At 39.7% G+C, this 25,903-nt stretch overlaps 1 protein-coding gene across 3 annotated transcripts in view; it reads left to right on the top strand.

Annotated features, from left to right (window-relative positions):
- Window positions 1–902: 902 nt before the first annotated feature.
- Window positions 903–25,903, top strand: part of ZC3H12B (zinc finger CCCH-type containing 12B) — a 31,327-nt gene continuing 6,326 nt past the window's right edge. The window contains exons 1-5 of one of the 3 annotated variants that reach the window (XM_063345668.1): window positions 903–1,391; window positions 20,637–21,402; window positions 24,310–24,449; window positions 25,205–25,439; window positions 25,529–25,635. In XM_063345668.1, the coding sequence (XP_063201738.1) occupies window positions 20,792–21,402; window positions 24,310–24,449; window positions 25,205–25,439; window positions 25,529–25,635 (1,093 nt within the window). In that variant the 5' untranslated portion in view covers window positions 903–1,391; window positions 20,637–20,791. Of the gene's footprint in view, window positions 1,392–1,728; window positions 1,834–1,986; window positions 2,106–20,636; window positions 21,403–24,309; window positions 24,450–25,204; window positions 25,440–25,528; window positions 25,636–25,903 lie in introns of those variants that run through there. The other 2 variants (XM_063345670.1, XM_063345669.1) reach the window with 2 other exon arrangements.

The following is a 25,903-nucleotide window of genomic DNA, read 5'->3' as shown; positions in this document are numbered from 1 at the left end:
TCTGAATATTTTCTCAGTGTCGCTTTCAGCAAAGTGAGAGAGGAAGAAGAGGTACCTTCACCACTGCCCTCAGCTGGGGTAGCGTACCCTGCAGAGATTTGCCAGTATTCTGATAGATGTCCACTCTGAGATCCCTGCTGTTTCCAGAGATGAAAATCCTTTTCCAGGTTGCAAAGTCGAGAACCGGTAGGTACATCATGGGGCAAAATGGTGCCTCCTAAATTGTGATATTCGCTTTAAATTCCGGAGTTTTTAAAAGAGATACGGATCCTTTCTGTATCACAGTGGTGTTTTGAGCCTTCAAAACGGTCACATTTGCAATATTTCTCCTGGCAGCTGGGCCACCCCCATCGTACTGCCCCACGTCGTATTTCGAGGGAAAGCCGGTACTGGTTTCGGGACGTTTTGGGAAGCCAAAGGCAGCCATCGGCAGCGCTGGCACCACACACTAGCCAGGAGATCTTCACGGCATCTAGCCTTTACAGGTCAAATTTATGCAAAGCCGAAACCATTGGCAAATTTTGTCAATCCCGTGTGTGAAAGCGCCCGCCCGCGTCCCAGCAGCGGCGGGTTTACGTCTCCGCGGAGGTGAATCCCGGCCCGTTCCGAAGGCGGGCCTGGCCGTGCCTGGATTTTAGTCCTTTATTCCACCCTCCATCCCTGTAATCCGCAAAACGGGGAAAACACCGTGTTTTCACCAACGCTGCCCGCCATCCACCTGCCCTCCCCAACCTTGCGTCAGCAAAGGGGGGGGCAGATCTCCACGGGGGGGGGGGAACACACAAACACAACGGGAAACCGTCTCCCTCTTCCCCTTCTTTTCCGGGACCTGAGCACGCGAAGCCCCGTGTTTCCAAGAAATGCTGTTTTCAAAACGGCAGGAAAATCCACGGGGAAGGGGGAGAGGAGAAGGAGGAGGGGGACGCGCCTGCCCCGCCCCCGCGCGGAGCTTGGGGAGGGGGGGGAAGGCCGGCGCGCGCTGCCTGCGGGAGCGCGCGGGGCGTCGCGAGGAGCCGGGCGCCTGCAGCAGCAGCAGCAGCAGCAGCGGCAGCAGCAGCGGGGGCCGCGCGCGGTTGCTAAGCGACGGCGCCCGGGCGGGCAGCGGCGCCGGCCCGGCTGAGGCGCAGGCAGCGGGGATGAAGCGCAGGCAGCGGGGCCCGGGCTGCCGCCGGCGCTGAGACATCCCCCCGCCGGTTCCCGCACCTTCCCCACCCCGGACCGCCCTGGCTCCGCTCCGCCACCCTCCTCCTCTTCCTCCTCCTCTACCCTCGCTCCGGCCTGCCCTCCCCCCTCCATGCGGCGGGAGCGGCCAGAGTGGGGCCCGCGCCGAGCCCCGCCGCCCCTCGCCTCTCGCAGGGAGCCGCGGGCGGTGTCTGCAGCCACGACAGCGGGTGAGGCCCCGGCTGGGGGAAGGGGGGCGGTGAGGGTGCGGGGGGTGCAGCGGCAGGCAGGGGGGGGGTTTGTCTGCGTGCTGGGCGGGGCCGGTAGGACGCCCCCTGCCGCTCAGGCCTCCAGGCCCCTTGGCGGCGCGGCCTCCTGCCGCGCCCCCGGCCCGGTTACGCGGTGGGCCGCCGCCGCTCCCGGCCGCGCGGCCTTGGTTACCCCGCGGGGCTGTCCCCGCCGCCCGGAGCGCACGGGAAGGGGCGGCGGCTTGGCCCGGCCCGGCGTCTCCCTCCCCCCGGCGTGGCCGCCGTCCGTGGCCCGTCGCGGCCCGCCCCGCGTCAGGTGCTGCCTCTCGGGGACCTTGTCGGGGACCCGGCGTTGTGGTGCCGGCAGCTGCGGCAGGAGCGTGCTCCGGGTCCAGGAGGCGGTTGCCATGGCCTGGGCCGTTGGGTAGGGAACCGGAGAAATTCGCCTGGTTTCATTTAGTAATTGCAGGTGCCGAGGAGGGACCGCGAAGGCTGCTTTAGCGCACTGCCAAGGAAGGCGTTCAGGGTCTGACCGTAGGAAGGGTAGCAAGAAACTTGCATTAACGAAAGCGGGGTGGTGAAATAAGGAAGTCACTTCTGTAGGTGGTACCTGATGATCTCTACTCGCATCCTTCCATTTTGCTTTATAGTCCAAACGTGAATAAGGAACTGGTCACTGACTGCAGTATGCATGAGGTTTGAGATACTTTTATTAATCAGTTCATTTAAAAATGATGATTTTCATAGCTGTCTGCTCGTGTAATTGTCATTTAATCCTGTGGTTATATTTCATAAGAGCTGTGTATTTCCCTCACGAGTTAGCAAACAGTAAAACTGAATCAAAAGCTATGTTATGTCATTTTAAGGTGATAAATGTGGGTCTAAATTAATTCAGGTTTATTGAGATACATGTGATAGTTTTTTACTTTTTTTTTTTAAATCTTGCAATGTGTTTCAGTGATTAGCATGTATTGTCATAAATGGCAAGTAGGAATAGAAAGAAAATTAAAATATTGGTCATTTGTGAACCTTCATTATGCGTATCAGTAGTTCTTGAGTGCCTGGGAACATGCAGCATCTGATCCATCTGATTTCCACCTGATCCCGAGTGTGGTCCATCTGATTTCTTATGCTTGGTATGTTTGTTTATTGAAATGGATGTGTCGGTCAGGTAGTTGTTTTTGTATAGAAAGTATCCTTTATTGATGAGATATGTCTTTTGCTTGTCAGATGTTATAAACGGACTGTGGCATGTAGAACTGAAAGGTGTATTTCACAAGGGTAGCTTATGTCACTTATAAAATTATTTTTGCTTCTTGCTGGAAAAATGGGTTAGTGGAAATGTCAAGGTCATCTTCACATTTAGAACAATTTAACTGCCATTGGAATATGTCTTTTCTTCTTCACTGTCATATGTTTTCCATATATCGATCCTGTGGCTGTTGACATTTTATGGACCCGTGATCTGTTTGTTTTTTAAAATGATCTAATGCTTATTGAGTTTTAATAGAAGGGATCTGTAAAGCTTCCTAAATCGATTTCATTTGAATGACCTCTTAGAGAAGTATTTAAGGAAAAGAAAATTTAATGGCATCCAAACTCACTGTTCAGAAAGAATGGAAACAAAAGGTGTTAAGAGGATGAATGGATACCAATTAACACTTTATGTGCAGATGAACTAGTAAGAAAGTAAATTTTTACTGTCAACTGCTGTGAATGAGGCAAGTTCTTGCTTTCTGTTCTTTGATCTTTCTGGATGCCTTTTCCAATACAAATTATTCCATTCTAGACATCTGCTGGTTTTGACTTTCCTAGCCAGTTTGCAACTGAAATGTCACTTTTTTTTAAACACTTATAATTCTAATCTATAGATCTGTGAATAATAGAAATAAACCAAATTGCTTCTGTTACTTGCACTCTTACTGTTTACATCAAGAGCAGAAGCATTGGAGCTTTTGGGAATAAGGTAGGTTCAGTTATGGAAGCAAGGCTTGGAAAGGTGAAGAAATGTAATTTATAAACTCAGAAGAAGTTTCCAGGTGTTGCCACATTGTACAGTAGTTTGATGTATTGATTTGTCTACCTCATAATGTAAAAAAAGAAAAAAAAAAAAGCTATAATGCTACCTAGACCTCACACACATCCCTGAGAAAACTGTCCTCTTTCCATCATGGAATCTGCTAGACATAAAGGGCTTTGAAGAGCCATGTGTAAGTGGCTGGACAAATATATATTTTTATATATAGAAACATTTTTCGTAAGTTTATTGTAAAAGGCTATTTTTTTCTAGGCATTATAAATGAAAAGCATGTTTGAGTAATAATACTAGTATTTTCAAAATTCTTTACATATGTTTTGGGTTTTTTTTTAAATTTCTGTGAATTCCCTTCTTGTTGATAAGCTATATTTGATAGAAAATATTCATGGTAACACAGATAATTCATCTGGAATAAGAATACCACAACCGTCTTTACAGATCAGGGCTTTCTGATGCCATGGTATGTAATATTGCGTTTGGCATATTTCAGATTTAGGAAGCATACTTGTAAGTGCAGAGCTAAGCAGTATAGCATCTCTGAAGATGTAGTTTTATTGTTCTGAGGTGAACAAATTATTAATGAGATGATTGGCCGTAATAAGAAAAACCCTGCATTAGCTGGCAGTTTTGATTCAAATGTATATGTTCTTTCTATATTTAAGCAAGTACTTCAGCTAAGTGTCTTTGAGTTTTAAAGGTAGCTATTGTATTTCATTTTCTTACACGAGTTATTTTTGACATTGCTTGCTAGCAAAGCAGGTTGAATCACTATGTCAACATAAAACCTAGGCTTTACGTGGTTTGTTGTGGGCCTCTTCTAGAATTTCATTTGGATATTATGGTACAGTATAACTAAAGCCTTTTACAAATCCTAGCATAGGCCAAGGTGCTTGTTGGTTACATAGCTGAAATATAAGAGCTCCTTTTCACGTTCAGTCCATCTGGTGAGAGTCCCCTCATCAACATTAATATCTGTTCTGATTGTCCGAATCTGTTCTGATTATCTGCGTCAACTTCTGTTTCAGTTGTCTGGAGAGGAATGTTGTAACAGGGGCAAAGTATCAACACAAGAAATTTAACATATATGCTCCTTTAATGAGCCCATGGACACCTCGGCCAAGTCACATAAAGTCAAAACTAAGTCTGAGAATTTTAAACTAAAAACTACATGCGATTGCCCCTCTGACTCCCTCCCCCATTTTCTTTTTTTTCCTTTTTTTTTTTTTTTTTTGGAAGATCAAACACTAATTTCGGACTCTGTGCCAAGTCTTTGCCTTTCTATGTTGTCCTTATCTAAAAAGCAAACAAACCCCCACCCCCTAAAACAATCTAACCCACCAAAAAAACTTACTCTCTCATCCCTAGTCCATACATAGATCTCCCTTTAGAAAGGGAGAGGTGAAATAGCTGGACAATAGGGATTTATTGTTTTAATTTTTGAAAGCAAAGCGGTAGGCTTTTTCTCTTGTCTTTGTGAAGACGACTTTCCAGCTTCCTCACCTTGCAAATGAGCAGCGTTGTCACGATAACACTGAAGGAATCTTAAAATAAAAGGAAAATTAGCATGGGTTGGACTTCAGGAGGTCATCTAGACCAACGCTTTGCTCAAAGCAGACCTAATTAGCGATGGACTGCCTTGTTTTTGCAAAAGCAAGGTAACAGGTGTGAAAATCTAAAGTCACAAGATGCCTTTAAGCTCTTCCTGCTGCTTTCTGTAAAGGTACTGTTTGATGCTTACTGAGTGAGGTGTCTCTCTCTGCTTCTGGCATTTTATTTTTTTTTAGTAGCTTCTAAAGGGTTGTTTGAGTTTATCAGAAAGCATGTGTGCTGACAGCGGAGTATACATCCTGCCTCTTGTTGGATAGCGGAGCGTGTGAAGGTCCACCCAGTATATTGAGACCTTTAGAAACAGAATACCCTTTGTTTTTCAGGTTTCTTGAAGACCGCTTCTGGATGAGATATTTGCTTTAGTCCATCAAATTAGCATTCTAAGTGTTGAATTACAAAATTAGAATTAGTGTAAGTTAAGATGATAAGATGCATCACATCCTTGATGTGTCTCTGACTTAGCTACAATGACAATTTTTTTTTTTTTTTTTCCTTCACAGAGCATTAATGAGTCATTTAAATCTGCAGAGCAGGTAGTACCAAACGGCCTTCTATCAGAATGTGGATTAGGAAAACCAGTGTATTGCTTTGGTTTTAGAACTACTGAATACACAATCTCAGTTTATAAGGAAGTGCTAACCGGTAATCTTTTATGGGGTTAATGCTCTGCTTCTATTTTACGTCCTGTTGTCAACTGAAGTGTAAATGTTGCCTTGGTGGGGATAACAGACGTTTTGAGTAGCAATAATGCTAGCTGTAACTGCTTAAGATTGTTAGAAAGAGAAGATTGGTGGAAAGAGGTACTATATTATTGTTAGAACACCTTTTTTTGAACGTGTATTTACTGTCATCTTTTTTTTTTTTTTTTTTTTTCTGTCTCAGGAAGTATGGTTGAATACCCAATGCAATAGAAATATTCAGTTTTCTTCCCTTTAGATGTCTGGCTTGTACTTTATGCTTGTCTTATGCTCAGCACTACCTGTTCTTTCTAGTTCATGAAATCGGTTAACTCCATACACATATCGTCTATCTTAAGAAAAACCTAAAATGCCACTTCCTCTATTTATAATTCCAACTATGCCCATCCTGTCCCTTTGAATTCATACTTATGAGTGTGACAAAATGAATGAAATTTGAGGTAAGAGGCTTAAATTCTATACTACCTTCGTATTTGTCTTCAGTTCACGCTTGATTTGTAGTTGACTCCATCACAAGTGATTTCAGGCCCTCTATTTATGTGATATGCTAGACACAACTTGCTTTTAATACTAATCAGTCTAATACTGATATCAATGATCATTTGAAGTATTTACTGAAATAAATTTGAAGTACCTCAAACACTGATATTGTAGTATCTTAGTGTAATTTTTCAGTTTAACAAAACTTCACAATATGCTAAGAATAAGGTGAAAACGGAGATCTTTCTACCAGGTTTTCTGTTCTATGGTATTGTTTCTATCGTATGTTTTGAATTAAACCCTATAGTCATCACCAAAGCGAAATGACTTCTTTGCAGGTTTAGTCTTGGTAAAGGCCATAAATTCAGGCCTAGGGATTGATCGCATATTTGCGTAGCAAAGAATAGAGTGTTCTATTTAATGTTCCAAATGTACTGCGACCTTAGTGTTTAATAGGTTTAATTTTGGATTTGCAGAAGTGGCCATGGTTTCTCAAACTTCTAGATAATTGCAATGCTTTTACTCATTTCCCCGTTGTCTGTTAACAGGATAATGTTTTTCTTTTCCTGGCATTGTCTGAAATGGTCTCTAGGTTAATTTCTGGATCCTTTATGAAAGGTCAACCATGGAAAAGCGCCACGGATGTTCAGTCATACTCTTCAAACTTGTGAGACAATCCTGCAGGGCAGATACCTAATGCTTGTGATGTGTAGTACTACAGTTTGAGCAGAGTTAGAAAAATGAAGTTCTGAGCACCTTCTTTGCTGCATCAGAAATAAGACCTCAAAGTGCTATGATTTTCTGTTTAGTGTCTTTCTTGTTATGGGGAGGTTGAGCATAATAGCATAGTAACTCAGTACCATTTCTTCTAAGCTGAACAAGGGAGTTATCATCAAGGGCAGTCAAAAAAAGATCTGCAGAGTTGTGCTCATTAACTTTCACAGACTGGGAAGTAAGGAGTGGCTCTTGGATGTAATTTAGCTGAATGTCTTGTTATCGCTGAACGACACTATGGTTCTCTGATGCCTTGTCCAGTAGTCTAGCCAAACATCAGCAACGTTGAAATGGAAAATGAGAAACTGAGGTCCTTAGGGGGATAGTTGCACAATTACTTTCTTGCATGACAATACTTATATAAGATATTTTTGTCTACCATGATGGTTCTTTCTTGCCTTTGTGTTGCAGGAAGGACCTTGTTCCTGTTTGCACAGGTACAATTATGTTTTTGAGATGCACTGTAAACTTGATCTGTGTTTAAAAACAAACATTTCCTCCCCTAACTGCCCCCTCAAAAAAAACCCCACTCAATGCCTTTTCCAGCTGATATGCATGAGCCCAACAGCCTCTTCCTACTGGAGGGAAGAGTCATGGGCAAGTAGGTTCCTAGCTTAGGTGGTGTGGTTTGGAGTCCATGGCAAGATTGCACGAATCTAGGTTTTCATACCCATAGATATTCTCATCAAATTTGAAAATTAACTGATCTGCTAGTTCAATGGCTTACCTTAGATCATTGGTAGTGACCCTGAATTGCCATAGTTCTCACACAGCATTTATCATTTGAGCCAACTGTGGTAAAGGGATTTCAGGGACAGTAGGCTAGAAGTTCGTGAGGAAGGACAACTGGGTGACTTAAGTTTTTGCAGCATTTGGGAAGGAAGAACTCTATTTCACTGTTCTCAATTGGTCTGTGAAATGTATTAAGTGATACATGGACAGACTCAGAACGTATGTATATATATGAGTGTATCTATCTGTGTTTGTGTGTGTATGTATATATGGGCGGGTTTTTTTTTTTCCCCCTCACTGTTCTGGGTAGACAGGACACATGTAGGCACAAAAAGATACAAAGAATCAGAAAGGCCATTGCTAGTTCTATATATTCTGGTGTGTGGATTCCTCAAATTCAGTCCTTTCTGTACAGCTAAACCTCTTCTACCATTACAAGTGTTCCCTCAGCATTTGTTAAGAAAGAACATCCCTTTCAAGGTTGGGTGGTGATGATGATTACGTTCATCTTAACTGGTGAGTCAACGCTGAAAATCTTCCTTTGCTCTTTGCCTCTGTACCAGAAGTGTGCTAAGTCACATTCCTTATTGTTCTACTTCAAAGGTGGTTGAGGGAGGGAGAGGCAGATGCAGGAACAGAAATGGCAAATTTGCTTTTCTTTTAAAATACTACATCTCAATTGACTCAGAAAGGAGGAAGCTTCTGAATAAAAATTACTAACCATAGCCAGGAGGCTATTTTTCAATTGTGATTTCAATATTAATTTTAAGGATGAGATGTTCACTACTGGTGTTACCTGCTAGTGCTTTACTTTAGACTTAATGTGTGTCAGTGTTTTACGTTAGAGAAGTCATAATGAGGAGAAAAAGTAAAATATTTTTCTTGGTGGTGTTCTGAGTTTAGCTTGATAAAAGACTATACAATATTAGGCCTTTGATTTGCTGAAATTTAAGGTTTCTCTGTTCATCAAAATGACAGTGTTGAAACTTCCCATTAACGTGTTGAGACTGACATTGCATAGTAAGGTAAGAAAAAAATCCATTAAACTGAATCAAAATGCTGTCATTTATACGGCTCTAATTATCCAGGGACTAAAAACTCTGATCTGCCATTTTAACGCTTCTGTTAGAAATGCTATTTGATTTAGTACATACTCTGGGAATACTGATTATACATGTCTCTAAATGTATAAAGGAGCTGCAGATCTGTGCTCTTTGATTTAGACCATCTCTTCTAGAACGGAGAAATCAGGTGGTTTAATTTATTAGATTAAAAAGTCCAAAAAGTATTTGAACATAATTTCATTTTAAGTTTCTTAAAATAGGAGTATTCCTTTTAAATAAGGAAGATTCCTCACTCCTCAGCAAACACAGTAAGTGTAAGTGATGTAAATGCCAGATATTTGCATCAAAACCCAGCTGCTTTTATCTTGGTTAAAGCCCGATATACTTGTTTTCCTTCACTGAGTGGCTCTTATGTATTTTGGTCTTTTTATGGAAGCTATATCAGAATATATATGTGATACATCTGTTAATGATTTATGCTTATATGACTGTTGTTTGCTAAGTATAAAAGCTCTTAGAACAGTCTTAAAGCTATGTAAAGTACAGTTTTAAAAGGAATAAAAAGGGCAGAATTCTTTATTCCAGGTTCTGCTAGAAAAATTCCGAGTGCTTGGTCATATGATCTTGTGGACATTACTGAGAGGTGCACTTGAAACTCTGACTGTTTTTGCAAAAGCGTCACATTATGGAATCACTTTAATTTCAAAATGGCCAACTTAAATAGGAAAATTTTCTGCATTGCCAGTTTTATTCTGTTTTCCTATAGTCTTGCTACACTTGACACAGTAAATGAAAATTAAATATGCTAAGCTACCACATCTGTTACATACTGAAAATTAATTCATTCTAAGGTTCAAAAAATAAATTGGTTAAAGTGATTAATTCCTGTTGAATTACAACATATGCATTATTATGTTATGTGTATGTAAACTGTAATGTATTTCTGTTATCTCTGTTTAAAATAATGATAAATATGGAAATCTAGTGATTCAAGGTGTGTAAACACACGGGCCAATAGCTACAAATCACCAACCCTTTTTCTTTCTATCAAGGGCAAAAGACAATTGCGCATAATGTCATGCAGCGTGACCCTTCCCATTTTTTAATCCACGCTGAAATACCCAAATGTTAATTTTAAAATATTTTCTGCTTTCCTTCAGTTGTGAATCTGTCTCAGCAGATGTGTACCACCTAAGTGTATAATTAGAATGAGAAAAAACTACCATTTTTATTTGTGACTCATATACTTTGTCAGGTTTAAGCGCTTCTTTCTCAGTAGATAAAATAGCTCACTACCTCAGAAAATATTCAGAGCAGCAAGCAGGAGAGTGTAGTATCTGTACTGCTCCTGAAGTAAGACTACAACAAGAAGGTTGTGTCTTGCATGCCTTGAAAACACCACTGTTGAGTGTTGAGTTTTCATGGGCACTGTAGAAATGCGGTTTTCGAAATTAAGGGCTAATCCAAAATCCAGTGCCATCAACGCGTCTTGAGCTGGTCTTTGTCTGTGTCCTCTGCCTAATGCCTAATAAATACTGGTTTGTCGCATTCCTGAAGACTTGTGCAATGCATCTTTTTTTATGCGTGTGTGCTGCAGGCCCAAATTTTAATGTCTTTAAAATGGCAATTAGTCCTGTGTTGGAGAGGTTTTTAACGATCATACCCTGAAAACATACTGTGAAAAACATGTCTTTAGAGTAACCACTGGTCTGTGCTGTAGCACACTGCAGTGTTGAAGATCCTATTGGATGTAGTGTCTCTGAACACTGAATCATTTTTTAAAAGACTTCTCTTTGTCTCTACTCGTATTGTTTCCATGGTTTTAGACTCTTAATTTACCGTAATTGGTATGTGTGTAACCAGGAAGTTGTCAGCTTTTGTGTTAGTAGGCTTATATACTGTCTGCACGGCGATCACGAGGCATAGCTGTAGTAGATATATAGTGTACCAGCCCTACATGTTGAGCTGTGAAGATGATAGAATGGGTTTCATTCATTTATGTGTTGTAGAACAAGTAACCTGGGATCGTGCTGGGTTTATGCAGTTTGTGTTGAAGTCCATGTTGTTATTATTTGGCTGCTTTTAGTGCCTGAGTTAGCTACATGAAAATTAGTTTGGATATATGTCTTTGTGTACTTCAGTCAGCTCCTGATGATGTAAAAGTAGCCACAGTAATCAAAGATATAGCTATTGTTTAGAACAGTCTTCTTCCAGAAAGATGCCTCTTCCTGTATGCCTGTTTTACAGGGAGGAATCTGTATAGAGAATCATGCTAGTGATAAATTAGTGAAATGAAGCCATGGAGGGCTGAAGCCATGGAGGGCTTCATTTTCGTAATAAAAAACATGCCAGATTTTTTAATTCTTGTGAAGATGTTTGTTTTACAGTTTAAGAAACACAAAAGGAGAAATTTGCAATATTTATTCTTCGCTGTGCTATGGAACTCCCCTAGATGTTACCGTTTCAGGTGTCAGTATTCGGTTAGATTATTTTTTTTCTTGGAGTGTTATTAAAAAAAAATCACTTATTAACTACATGTATCTCAAAAATATACAAGGTAAAACAAACAATCCCTCTCTTTAAAATAAACGTTGTAGAATTATTGTCATCCGTATGTATTATCCAGTTGAGAGAGACATTTGAGAAAATACTTGTGGGTTTTTTTATTTTGTTTTTTTTTTTTTAACTTTGCATTTTAGTATCTACAATGATAGAAAACAAGTAAAGCTGCTGAAAAGTTGATGAAAGGAATTAATAAAATGTTTTTCATTTAGAGGTTGTTCCTCATAATAGATGTGTGCATCGTATAGTTGCCCTTTGAAGGGCACACTTAGATGGTGGAAAGATAGTGTCATAAGGGACCAAAAGTTGTTCAGTCCGTTGTGTCTTCTCTCATACTTTTGGTCCTGCTGAAATGAACAGCCGTTGAACAGAGCATTTCTAGCACTCGCTCTTTAATAGTCATTGTCATTTGAATAGTAATTGTTAAATAATTCCCAAGTGGTTTTGATAAATATTACAGTACTTTCTTACTGGGCAGACATTTTCCTTCTGTTTTAATACCAGCAAAAGTAAATAGATGCTTTCAGTTTCGTCCTTTATGAACAAAATACAGATAATTTTGCCTCACTCTTTTCTCTGAATCACATTATCAATTCTACTAGTCAGTCGTGACTGTGCTGAAAGAGGTGTTTAGTAAGAAAACTTGGTTGCTTAGCAATGAACATCATGAGAATTAAAATTTTAAAGCTGCAGTATATATATTTCTGAGTTATAGTATCTTCAAATCAGAAATTGTTCATAGCTTTCTTTTCTCTCCTTAAGGGTGTGTTCATATTTGTCTATCTTTGGAGAGAATGTAACTCATACTAAACAAACACTAAAATTTCGGCAATACAATGTTGTTGTTTATGATCTGTGAAGATGAGCTTTTATTCCATCTTTGAGAAAATTTTGAGGCACGCTGACTCATTTCTCAATTTTGTAGTTATCAGGAAAATCAAGTGTTACTTGAATTATTTATGTTTTTTAATGCTTGTTCTGTTTTTGCTTGTAAGTGGATTTTTTTTTTAATTTACCCCAGTGTGATAACTTCTGAACGCATCTATACTAAATTTAAAAAGTGTACAGTGTAAGCAATAACAAAACAAAAAAGTGGAAAATTATCTGCAAGGATGATTCTGTAAATTGATTGTTAGTGCTTTTTTCCATACCTTTTTTCTGTGCACATAGGGGCAAAGTGAGCATAAAGGCAATGAGATAATAGAGAATTTGCAATGGATCACCTATTGCTTCCAGAAATAGGTGTCAACTAAGATATCTCTGTCCAAAGACTTTGTCTGAAAGTTGCCATTTTATTCTACATGGTGCTTGAATTGCTGGCACTGGATTAAATGTAATCCATAGTTCACTCTTGTGCTATACAGTCTGATACTACCCTGATAAAAATATACCATGTTTAGAGGCTAACTTCGTATGCAGTTGAGATTATCACTTTGTCTCTTTACTTCATCATCCTTCTCCCATCCTTCTTCCTTCTGTAAGGGTCCCAGAGTCTCATCACTGTTTCCTTTCAGTCGTTATTCTTTACCATGTTATTGGGGAGTTGATTCAAATGGCTTGAACTGTTTATTTGCTTCACAAATTTCTCATCTCCAGTCCCCCCTAAATGTTCATCTTCTAATTTAAACTGAAAATGGCTGAAACACTGCTTTCATTTCTCCTGGATATGTGGGCCTGAAATCTAGGAGTCCTCTTAGACTTGGCCATCGTCTTAGACCCATGTAGCCAGACTGCTCCTGAGATTTCTCAATGTTATGGCCAAGGAGATGGCTGAGATCGAGTCTTCTGTTTCTGTTAATCCACAAAAACATTTATCCAGGCTCCCACTTCCTGTTGAGATCATTTCCTAAGATGCTTATTTTGATGTGTATATTTGCACATGTGCATATTAAATGCATAATTTCTTTCCACTTGCCCCTTTAAAACCTCTCCATAAACTCCCTTACTGTGCTCATGAAGTACTTGCTGCCTTTTAAAGGTGTCTGGACAAACAGTGAACTGTTTCATGTAGTCTTTCTGATATTCCAGTTATCACTTCTTTAATTCATCCATAGCCTGTCGTCATAATTCTAGACTGTATTTTGTTTTGGGCGGGGACTATATCATTGGAATAGAACAGGAACTGATTGAGTTCCCTAGGTACAGTGGTACTACTGCTGCTAGATAATGTAAATCAGAAAGAAAATAAATTATTCTCTACCATCAGTACTCTGCGAGATGATGTGTTTGAATTTCCGAAAAGTGCAGTATGGGAAAAACAAACTATATTATTGCAGCTTTGAGTTATTTTTAGTCTAGGTGCCAGTGGGTTAATTGCATACATATGCTGTGCTGACCGGAAATTATCTTGGAGATGTGGCACAGATTGTGGTTGTTTTCACATGTATCAAAGAAATTATCAGCTTTGTCACTGAAAGTGGGAAGCAGGAGGAAGATTAATAGCTAGGAGTTGTTTTAATATGGATATGGAAGATGTGAACTACCAAATGATCTTTTATTTAAAAAAAAAAAATAAATATTTTTACACATACTTTCTTTTAGACTATATGTATACAAATTATGCATATTACATACAACCTATCACTTTAAAGTTCAGATATTGTCTTTACTCCATCTCTTTTATTGTAGAAAAATTTAGTGGTGACTTGGCCGATTCAAAAAAATTAATCACGTGGGACCTGATGCCATTGTTAGAAAAGAAGTTGAATATATATGGCTTTAGCATGTTCCTTTACGAAACATGGAAGTTTGAAGGTTTAAGTGCACCACATGAGATGAGTGCTCTCTACAGTTACTAGTAACAGAGAGGCTTGTAACTTGGTAACAAAGGTACGTTAATTCAGATATTAAGTTCTTAGCAGTGTATTTTTGCATTTTGTGCTTTATTAAATCATTTTTAAGAAGTATTTAAAGGTAAAAATTACAATGTTTGAACAAAGCATGGTATTTGAGAGAAATGTGTGTAATCAAGTAATATTTATCTTAATATTTAAGAACGGCAATGTAAATGGTATTATGTATATTAAGAGTTTAGTACTAGCTCTAGCTTTGACTATTTGAACCTTTTTTAACCTTCTGTTTATTATGATGCTAGAATATAATTTGATTGTCCTCTCAGTCACAGTTTATTCAACTGTGTGTAAAACATTCTAACAGGAATACTTGTAACAAATTACTCGGAAAGCTCAAGTAGAGAAAATGTAAATATTTATATGTAATAAACAAATGTGTCTTGCCTGAAATGTTTGAAATATGTGCGTGATAAAAAGCTTGTCTCCACAACCACAGAGGAGTGTGGGGTCACAATGGCAAGCAAGGAAACCCCAATAACGCAGTCAGAGAAATGGTGGCCCAGCTCAGGCTTCTCTGGGGGCTTTCACAGGAGAGCAATCAGCCCTGTGCTCCCGAGGTGACACCCATCATGATGAGTCAACTGATAGTAGAGGCTGTCTGGACCATCTCACAGACTGAGGGGGCATGGGACATGTTTGGGGAATGCAAGGAAAGAGCGTTTTGCAATTGCATACCACTTGGGCAATCTGGGGGAAGGAACCAAAGGTGGTGTAGGGGTCAGGGGAGAAAATGGAGGTTTTAAGATGATTTGTGAAGGAACCACCATGGGAAAATAGAGGGATAAGGGGATAAAAGGGACAGGTTGCCTGTGAAGGGGTTGTTGATCAGTGTGTTTGTCTGGTTATGTTGCGAACCTGGTCAGCACACTCTGTTAATGTTAACATTAAACTCCATTTCTAAGTTTTTGTGGGTGAAGGGCTCTCTAGGGACCTGTGTGTCTGTGGTGCAAGCAAGTGGAGGATATGAGTGTTGGTTCATGATTGGTAGCAAATACCAAGCTGAACTAGCTGGCAAGAAGTTTAAGTAGCTGGGAAGCCACTTATACGTGTATATTTCTGGAGTGAGACAACTGTAAGAGCTGGCTACCAGAGAGACTAGGCCAACTGCTGGAGAGATTCTAAAGTCCGGGGGTCGACTGAGAGTGCTGGTTTTGGGGGTGTGTGTCTGTGGAGGATGTAACAGGGGAGACAGAGGCAGCACCAGTATTGCTGATGGTCTCGGCTTTGGCCAGTGATGAATCTGTCTTGGAGCCGGCTGGAATTGGTTCTGTCTGACATGGGGACAGCTCCTGGTCTCTTCTCACAGAAGCCACCCCTGCAGCCCTCCTGCTACCAACACCTTGCCATGTAAACCCAATATATATACATATATGTATGTATTTCCCAGTAGTGGACCTTCATCTTTATCAGCCAGAGAGGGGAACACAATGAGGCCGTAGAATGTTCGTGTCTATGTACACTTGTGCGGCTGGCTGTGTGTGTGTGTGTGCTGTACGTGTGTGTGTGTTTCTGTGTGTAACCTGGGATTACATGCTCAGCCCTGCTAATGGCTGGAACTGGAGGTGTGCAGCTGCTCAGGGTTTCCTGAACAGAAACCATAGTTATTTGGTACAGTATATGGCATGTATTTGACAAGTGATACTTAAGTATCCTATAAGCAGCATGGGAAGCAGGAAGCAATACGAGCACTATAAAGATAATTTTAAAGTTCTTTATTAAGTTAGGCTTCAATGGCGACAGACAACAAACAGTGAAGCAAGGACCTCATTTTAGGTGAAGAGGTAGTGAGGGGAAAGCAAGACAAGCTACTTATGGAAAGCTTAATTAAAAAATCCAAAACTTGCACAAAAATGTATTAGAAATCGTAAGAGCAGTGAAAAACGGAGGACTTGGACTTGACTTAATGTCAAGATAAAATGTTAATCTTGTATCTGCTTAACACCATTTCATCTTTCCTGTGAGAGGTATAAAAAGCAGTGGCCACAACTCTTCCCTGGGCCCTTCTTGCGTTTGAGGTAGCAAGGTAGAGTCTGGTCAGTATTTCACTCATTCTTTATTTCCTGGCAGTGTCAAGCTAGCTGCTTTTAAAGGAACTTCAGAAGTTTCTACTTAGAGTTTTTAATCAGCAATTTCTTTAGTTTGACTATGGCAAAGGAAACAGTTGTACAGTTGAGAGAGGTGGTGAATTCAAGTCACTGAGCGTAAATGCTTCGAACATACAGAAAACTCATTTCCCTGATATGCGTACGTAATAGATGGCTCCTTTGTTTGCAGGAGAAACACGTGGCCCACTAAGAAGGGATAATATACTGCATGCTCGCCACGCTGTGGGTGGAGAGGTAATCATAGCAAGTATCATTACTTAACTGGAAGTCAGAAATAAACTGAGACCAAATACAGTTTCAGAGATGGAGTGGTACAGAGCAGAAACCTCAGCTTTCCAAGAAAAGGGCATCCCAGCCATTTCAGAGTGGTGGTACTGATTACGTCTGGATCGCTGGCATTAACAAAAGCAGCGACTGACAGGCTTGTTAGATCAAAATACTGACTGACTGAAAAGAGATACTATCTATACTGTAGTGATCCTGGATTGCAGATTTGTTTTAAAAAACCACAGCTGCGGTTTGAGGACAAGCAGTAATGAGTTTCGGTAGCTGTGTCTTTTCTCACTGTTGAGAGCTGGCTTGCTCAGGGACAGGGGTCTGGATCGTAGTCTGTGAACACACATAAATCTATAGCGATAGCTGTAGGGCTATAGGTAGCGCCAGGAGTTGCAACAGGGTATAGATTGGACTCTTCAGGGCTGTGAAGAAATGAGGGAGAGACCATAGTACTGTTTTTGTAGCTGAATGGTGGTATTACAAGTCTGGTTTCTAGTCTGGAGGGTGTGAAGAAGGGTGGTGTGTTAAAGTAGTGGCAGTTGCTGCTGTTGCTGCTTTCTCCTGCTCAGTTCTTTCCACTCTGTTTGCTGGCTTAGGAACAACACAACACTTCTTCCTTCCTGGGTGACCCCTCTCGATGGTCAGTGGGAAAACTTGGTCCTGTGCTGTAGTATTTTTGTAGCTGTTGTTTTTTGTTGTTGGATTTTTTTGTTTGTTTTGGTGCTTCTGACCCAACAGTGAGATGACCTTCATTTTTTGAAAATCTTAACATTGAGCATTTGGGAACAAATCCTACAACGTCCCAAATCTGCGTGGATGCAGGGAACAGTTCAGTTGCACAGATGGAGCGACTGGCTAAGGGTGGAGAAGCTTCGGTGCAAGCCGACTTGTTTCCTAGGAGCTCTTTGTACAAAGCGTACAGGGTTGTGGAGATGGGCTCTGGAGACAGCCTGCCTCATTGTCTGTCAGCATGGCAGTTGATGCTAAATCAGGTTATCTAAACTATTTGACAAAAGTTGCCTCTTCAGAAATTGGCTTTGTGTGCTGGGTATTTAAAGAAAATGGGGAAAACTCCTGCCTTTTCCAGAAGTTACTATGTCTACATATTGTATCTTTTTTTTTTTTTTGTGGAAGATCTGTGATATATCTTGGTAGAACTGGCTACAGTTGGTACCTACAGGACCTTTGGGCTTTTAGGGTTTCCCTCACAACATCCTAGATGAGTATGAAAAGGAGAATTTTTTTTAAAACACTGTGATTTAGTTTTTAAATAGTTTGAAGATAACTAGTGATATATTTCTGTGTTAGAGAATTTTTAATTCCCATCTCAAATATTTGAAAGATAATGGGGATTGTTACGTCACAGACCAAATATTTTCCACTGCTATGCAAGAGAGGGATGAGACAGCTAAATTTCCCTAGTTAGTGGCTTTCAACCAAAGGCTGACATGAATGAAAAAAAAAAAGGCAAGAAACTCCAAGATGAGTCATAGAAGTGGGCGTTTCCAGAGAGTGAGCTTTCATAACAGATCCACCAATCTATCACGAGCCACCAAAGAATAGTAAACCACAGCGCAGGACTGGCAGAGAGCAGTCCTCCTAGATACACAATATTGCTTCTTAACACGGACTGCATCTGAGCCATTCTCTTCGTAGGCGTGACAGAAGTGAGTATGCCAGCAGCAGTGATAGAAATTGTTCTTAAAATTAAATTTATTTGTTTATACTTTAAATGATTTTTGAATGCAGGATTCTTTAGATCTGACTGATCGAACTATCTTCCTCTTGAAATAAGATCTTACTTTCAGGGAAGGACAAATGAGATTTATGGTACATTGCTTATATGATGGTAAATAACAGTAAACTAGTGATATGGATGTAGAATTGGGACAATGCAACAAAATGATGAAATCAGTTTATATGCAGATAAGATATATTATTCTCCAGCTAAAAAAGAGGAGAAAAAAATTAAGAGCAAAACTTGTATAGTTAGAAAAAACAAACAGAAAAAAAGGACGTTAAAAATTCTGAATGTGGAAGTAAAAGTGATAGTGTTACCCAGATTATTTTATTACTATAAAAAAAAATAATCTCTTTGAGTGAGTCCAATTAATTTAATTTCCAGTTGGGAAGGAACATATTTTGCTTGTAGTTTAAATTAATATTTAAGTGTTTGTAAGAGAATGTAAATTTGGTCCTCTAAAAATTGATTTAAATTAATTACTTCTGGAAAATCATTTGTTGAAATAAAACCAGTGGGGAAGTTAACAGTAAATTTGAAAACCTAAACAACCTCCTTTTTCTTCGTCATACTGTGGTCTCTTGGGGAGGGAGGAATCAGATTTTTAAAAGGCTTTTGAACACAAGTGCATTTGATAATGTCCTGTATATAAATAATTTATGTACCTAGTTGAGTGCTTATGTTCTTTTGAGAAAATTTTGTTGTCTTTTAATGCTTCCTCATAGCCTGGAGGAGTGGAAAAGATGTGAGAGGAGGTGAAAAAGATGCATGGAAGAGAGATAAATTTATTCTTGGTTACACCAGTGACCAGCAACCCCCCCAAAACCCAGGAGTTATACTTCAGATTTTTTTTATTATTTATTTGTTACTTCTTTTTGGGTGCATGAGGAGCTTATTAGGAAAGGCCATCTTTGACCAATCCCTCTTCCAGTGACAAATTTTTATCCAGTGTCTATTTTGTGTCACAAAAATTCTCATAGGAATCCTGGGAAAGAGCTTTTCATGCATCCATAGCTTATATCTACAGCGTTCATCAGAACACAGAGGTTGTACTGTTAAAAGCAAAGGTATATTGGAAAACCGGTGTCAATATTCGGTCTTCCGTGATTGCTGTTTAAATCCGGGATCATGCTCCTCATGCCTCTTTGGACTACATCTTTGCTGGCAGAAGTCTCTGCAGTAGATGTAGCTTTAAAACTGTGCTCTTTCAGAAGTTTGGTACCTTTTCATTTTCCTATCTTACAGTCTTTCTTCTCTTTGTCTGTGGTTACACCTAAAAAAGGTGACTAACAAAAGCAAGATTTATCAAAATGAGAAAGCGCGTTTAAAATAAATGGTTTCTTCAAGACTATTACATTATTATTTTTTGTTACTCACACTGGATTCTGCATTCTCAAGTCTGCAGTTTTACAGAGAGGAAAGTGGGACTTGCAGCTTTCTGAAAGCAGGCCTCTAGCTAATTACTTTGGTAATCAGTTTTCTCTAGTTACCTGCACTTACATTTAGTTTACCATTTTATCTTAAACATGCACTACTGTGGGTGCAATTCCTTTTAAAAACTATTTTTCAAAGGCTCAGTGACATCAGTTCAGCCCTTCGCAGGTCACTTGAATCTTCTACTTTGGCAGATCTCTCACTAGAATTCCTTGAACAATTTTTCTTCTGGTATAAGACAAGAATTATGATTGTCTATCCTCACTTTCTGACAAAATGCAGTAAGATCCATCCTTGATTTTGGAATTTTCAGTGCAGTAGGTACAGTAAACAGCACAAGATGATTGTCGTGTAGTACCTTTGTGCATCTTGTTATTGACCTTTACATGTCTACTGGCAGCCAGCTTGCAGTAAACTTAGTTGTTTCTGATAGTAAATCCTTACTGAAAGAGGCTGAAAAGGTTTGTGTTAAATTTTATGCATACTGGAACTCCACACAGTTGTTCCTGATGTAGACAGGCTGTTCCTGTCGTAGAAGACTGTAAAGACAGGTTTCTAGTGAAAGTGGTGGGTCACCCTTTTCTGTTTCATTATCTTTAAATATTACTGAGATACTCCATTAATTTCAGCTGTAAGTTTATTGTGTGGGAAGTGTAATTTTTTTTTTTTGTACGTAGAGTAACTGGGGGAGGGAAAGAGAGTTTAATTTGTTATTAAAGAGACAACATAATTATATGCTTTATTATGATCAATTTTTACACAGAAATGTGAATGACTAGGGACCTCTACTGACTTGTAAACAAAATCATTGTAGCTGAGTATTTCGCAGAATTTGTCAAAAGCTAATTTTTTTTTTTTTAAAGGAACTTCATGTTGGTGGTGCCAGAACGTAGTAAGCAAGGCAAATTAACTCCAGCCTCGTGTAAACTTTGAATTGGCCAACATGGTGCAACTGAGTATGAATTCCAGGTGGCGTTGGAAATGAAGAACTGAGCTCTCTGGCTGGAAGCTGAACGTGATGACGGCCTGGTCTATGGTAGGGAAGCTGAAAATGGAGAAGAGGCACTCCAGAGAAGACAGAAATGTGGAACAAGATGCTGGGGAATGCAGTGCTGAATCTGAGGAATGGACGAGCTCAGAAAGTGAACCTGAGCAACCATACTTCAGAAGCACCTGTAGCAATATTCAGTGGAGAGAAAAGGAGGTTTCCACTAAACCACATCGGCCGCTCTGTCGGTCCCCTTGTTTGGATCGCCCAAGTTTTTCACAGAGCAGTATCACACAAGACTTGAAGCTAGACGAATGCAAAACAAATTTGGACAAGGAATACCAAGCTAAAATGGATTTTGCTTTAAAGCTTGGGTATGCAGGAGATCAGATCCAGGCTGTACTGAATAAATTGGGAGCAGACGCGCTCATCAATGATGTTCTGGCAGAGCTTGTGAGACTTGGCAACAAAAGTGAATCAGAGGGACAAAGCAGTGCCAGCAGTACCACTAGTACTCTGGTGCCAAGAGGCCCTTGCCCAAAGGAAATAGCAAGCCCTGAATTGTCACTTGAAGATGAAGTTGTGGATAACAGTGATAACCTGAGGCCAATTGTCATTGATGGAAGCAATGTGGCTATGAGGTGGGTCTCCTTGTCACAATATTTGAGAAGAATAAATCACTAAAATATTTATGAGAAAAAACAGTATTGATGGCAAAGTAATTTTAAGTTGTGTAGTATATTTACACTGATAATACATTTTTTTTATGGACTCTTTAGTCCAGGCTTTTAATTATGCTGTTATTCCTTTACATGTAATCTGTGTTCCAGTTTCCCTCCCCGCCTTTTCAAACCAAGTTCTCCCCTCAAATCTTTTGTTCTAGCAGTCTATCTGTAGTGTGCTTTTGTGTGGATGGGTTTAATTTTTTGAAGTCCTTAAACAATGCTGAAAGTTATTTTTCTTCAGTATCCAGAGGCATCCAAATAGGGGAGGAAAACTTGCTTCTTTCTAAAATGACATGCAGCGTATGCTGATGATGCGCAGTGGACTTCAGGGTATTTGAGCTCCTGCTGATCAAGCCTGCTCAGAATTCAAAGCAATTTAGCTGTGTCAGTACAGGGATATGGATGAGCTAAATGTGCTGACGCCACAGCTATGGTGATTGTAATTACAGACACCTGTGTACACACGTGCACTTGGCTGCTTGGGTCAACACTAACTCAAGAGATACCCGTCCCATGCCACCCTCCAGCATGTCTGCGGAGTACACAGTTCAGTGGCCAATGATTTGTTTATCATTGAGAAAGTATGATTTTCTGCAAGGGAGTTCTCTAAACAGTCTGCTTAGTGATCAGTGGTATCAAGATTTCTTCGGGTAGTGTTTGTACAATAGATTTCCTTTAGTATCAGCTTTCTGCTCTAAAAGAATTTGTGATCTGAATTACTTTTTCCAATGTATTAAAAAAAAACGTCGATTTTTTTTTTATAGGTTTATTGAGTGCTCTGAGTTTTTAAATACATAGGCGCACCCAAATCCTAGAATATTTTATATACAGGATTTTCCAGTGCCAAGTTATGGTTACATCAGTCCAAAAGATGTTTCTGTAAAACAACATCACCAATATTGGATTTAAATTTTCTTACCTTTTTTTCTGTGCCAGTTGAATTTGCAGTCTCTGTACTGCGTGAGTTATTCCTGAGCGTAATGTGGCAGCAACTGGAGAAAAGTGTGTGTGTGCACTTACTATTGTGTAGCTTAGAACTGCTGCTCTGTTTATAGAATCATAGAATGATAGAATATCTCAAGTTGGAGTGGACCCATGTGGATCATCAAGTCTGCAATTATTGATGATGCAAGTGGAGGCCTTGCCTTTACGGTAAAACATGTATGTTGTAACTGAAAGGTGGCTATATATGGAAAATGGAACCGTTTCCATTTTCAGTATTGAAGTTTTCTTGAAGTAAACAGTTCTGGGGGATGCTACATAGAACTAACAGCTTGGAACAGGGTGGTGCAGCAGCTGGATGCCACATTGTGTACAAATGCCAGCTGCTTTATGTAGTGGGAGGACCTACGGTTATATAGTGCCACGAAGCCTCCTTAATTACAGCCAACTGCCTGGACTGCCCACGCGCTTCAGGGCTGCTATTGCAGAGTTCTCTCCTGTGTTTTCTGCCCAGCACTGCTACCTGGGCCCCTTGGGTGGGTTTTTTTTCCAGAATAGGGGTCATCATGGGTGCGCACAGCCTCCCTGCGCTTCCAGCGTTCCATAACCCTCCCTGGCCTGGCCACTCAACCGCTTTTTCGTGGTGAGGATCTCACTCCTCAGTATGGCATCACTGATGTGATTTAGCAATGGATGGAGTCATTGGAAGAAATTAATTAATTTTCTTCACAAGTTAATATAGGAGTCTCTTCGGAAGTAATGACCGGTGGGTGGCAAACTAACTGGGCAGTATCACTCTCATCATAACTGAAGAAAAAATTACTTATTTATTTTATTTTTTTTCTCAAGTAGTTGCTGTATTAATTGAAAAGAACCGGAACTCTTAGTTTTTATTATTCAAATATATGGTGTAGCAGTAATATATGCACTCTGTTTTTTTAGACAAAGAAAACGTTGGCTTGAATCCAAATATGAAATCCAGCCATAATGCAGAGATCTGTGTCTCCCTTATCTGTGTAGACTACCTACTGAGGATATTGTAATTCAGTGTTGCCTATGTGTGCTTTTGTATTATTCATGTTCTCCTAAACTATTTCCTTAGAGAATTTAAAACCTGATTCTTTAGTCCACCCTATGTTTAGCAAATCAACATAGGCGCACCCTTGGGGTAGACTGAGTAAGATTCTACTTAGTTTCTATCAAACGTCTAAGTAATTTCTTTTTTTCCCTTGGAGAAACTCCGTAGGCATTTTAAAAATTAAACCCCTTTATCTGAATTGTGTGCTGTTTTAGAGAGTCCTGTGTGTTTCAGAAAACAAATTTTTGATGGGGGGTGGGCCTTAAACAGCTTTGAGAGAGTTATTCCTTTCCCTTAAAGAAAAAGTCCTAATAAAAGATGCAGAACATTTAGATTACTTTTTTTTTAATCTGGATGTTTAAAATCTGGATTTTTATATGTGACAGATAGCATTGTTAGTTCATTCCTTTTTTGTTATTGATAACTTTTTATGGTACTATTTAAGGTAAGTTCAGTTTGTTGGGGAAAGTGATATTTTTCATTAGCTCAGTTTTTTTAATGAAAAAGCGGAAAACCTTCCTGTTTTTTTGCTTTTGGGATAGTGAAATTTCACAATTGCTAGAGTTTTAAGTAGCAGTGTTGCTGCAATCTGATCGCTTGGACAAATGTCTTTTTCCAGTTACATAAACTAGTCTAAAGTTTGCCTGTCTTTACGGACTTTGTTTCCCTTATATCCTTTAGACCATGGCAGCTTTAGAAGAAAAAAAACCAAATAGAAGACCCTAAAACACCACAACAACAAAACCCAAAACCAAATGTAACCTTTGCCCTTGCTGTTTCTAAAACTTCTGCATATTTTTCAGCCATGGGAATAAAGAAGGATTTTCCTGTCGGGGAATTCAGCTTGCTGTGGATTGGTTTCTGGAAAAAGGACATAAAGATATCACTGTGTTTGTACCTGCATGGAGAAAAGAACAGTCTCGACCCGATGCACCAATTACAGGTGACAGATCAAGGTTTTCTTTGATTCATTGGTTAAAAAAAAAATAAAAAAAGGTATTGCATTAAGACACAACCATGTCATCTTGTCTGATGGTACTATAGACTGGGCTGTGGATGTGATGTTGCACGATGAGGTCGCACTCAACCGTTCGTTTGAAAACACAACAGTTTCCCTGGTGATGAAACACGCATTTAAGTATCTGCATCTGTAAACAATGCTGGTTTTGGTAACATTACTGCATCGTTTCGACACTTTGGAGTAGTAGTCATAATTTTCCCATTAGCAAACATTGTTAAGCATATAGGAACTGATTCTTAGTTGCTGGGTGAATAATGAGTAGTATCAGGCCAGGGACTCGTTTAGTAGGATTATCTTGAACACTGAGGAGGCAGGATGTGTTTTGACCCATAGAAAGTACTTTTGTTTTACTCTGGGCTAACAAGAAGGCTGTTGTAATACAGCAACAACTGAGTTCTTGATGTGTTCAGGAAGACTGAGTAAAGGTACATGGTTGTTTACAGAGGAGCAGAGTGGTTGTGAAGCTCAAATATTGAATATTTACCCAGTGCTTTGAAATGTCAGAAATAAAATGGCACTCTGCATCTAGGTATTTTTTAATAATAATGGGGACCGTATACGAACATAATTACAAAGTACTTTGTCGGAAAAGAAAGCAAGAAGTTTCTTATTTCAAAGGCTGCATTTCTGTCTTTCGAAACTTTTCTAAAAGCTGCTCAAATAAAATTATTTTACAGATCAGGAAATCTTGCGCAAATTGGAGAAAGAAAAAATTCTTGTTTTCACCCCATCTCGAAGAGTTCAGGGAAGAAGAGTAGTTTGCTATGATGATCGATTCATAGTAAAACTGGCTTTTGACTCAGATGGCATCATTGTATCAAATGACAACTATCGGGATCTTCAAAATGAAAAACCAGAATGGAAGAAGTTCATAGAGGAGCGGCTGCTAATGTATTCTTTTGTGAATGACAAGTATGCTTTTTTCTTCAAAAGTAAGGGAATTTGCTAATTCAGAATCCTCAGTAAAAACTGAAATTCACGTTTCATTTCTTTCCCCTTAGATTTATGCCTCCTGATGATCCTTTAGGACGCCATGGTCCAAGCCTTGAAAATTTCTTAAGGAAAAGGCCAGTTATTCCTGAACATAAGAAACAACCGTGTCCTTATGGTAAGTGCTGAAGTCAGATTGATTTACTGTATTCAAAGGTAGGTGAAGCAAGAAATTAATTAACATCTTGTCAGTACTGGGAGAAAGAAAAAGAAGCCGTTTTTCGTGTTGCCATCTGAAGACTATGTCCATTTTTATACCCTTCATACTCATATTAATAAAAACAGTGTAGCAGAAAATTAAGGATTATCAGATATACCTTGTGGATAACACAGCTTTTTGCTATTTTCTTCTGGTTTGTATTCATGGAAGGAGATTCCTAACCGTA

This window comes from Chroicocephalus ridibundus, chromosome 9 (genome assembly GCF_963924245.1).
Source record: "Chroicocephalus ridibundus chromosome 9, bChrRid1.1, whole genome shotgun sequence".
Lineage (NCBI taxonomy): Eukaryota > Metazoa > Chordata > Aves > Charadriiformes > Laridae > Chroicocephalus > Chroicocephalus ridibundus.
This window is presented reverse-complemented; position numbering and strand designations above follow the sequence as displayed.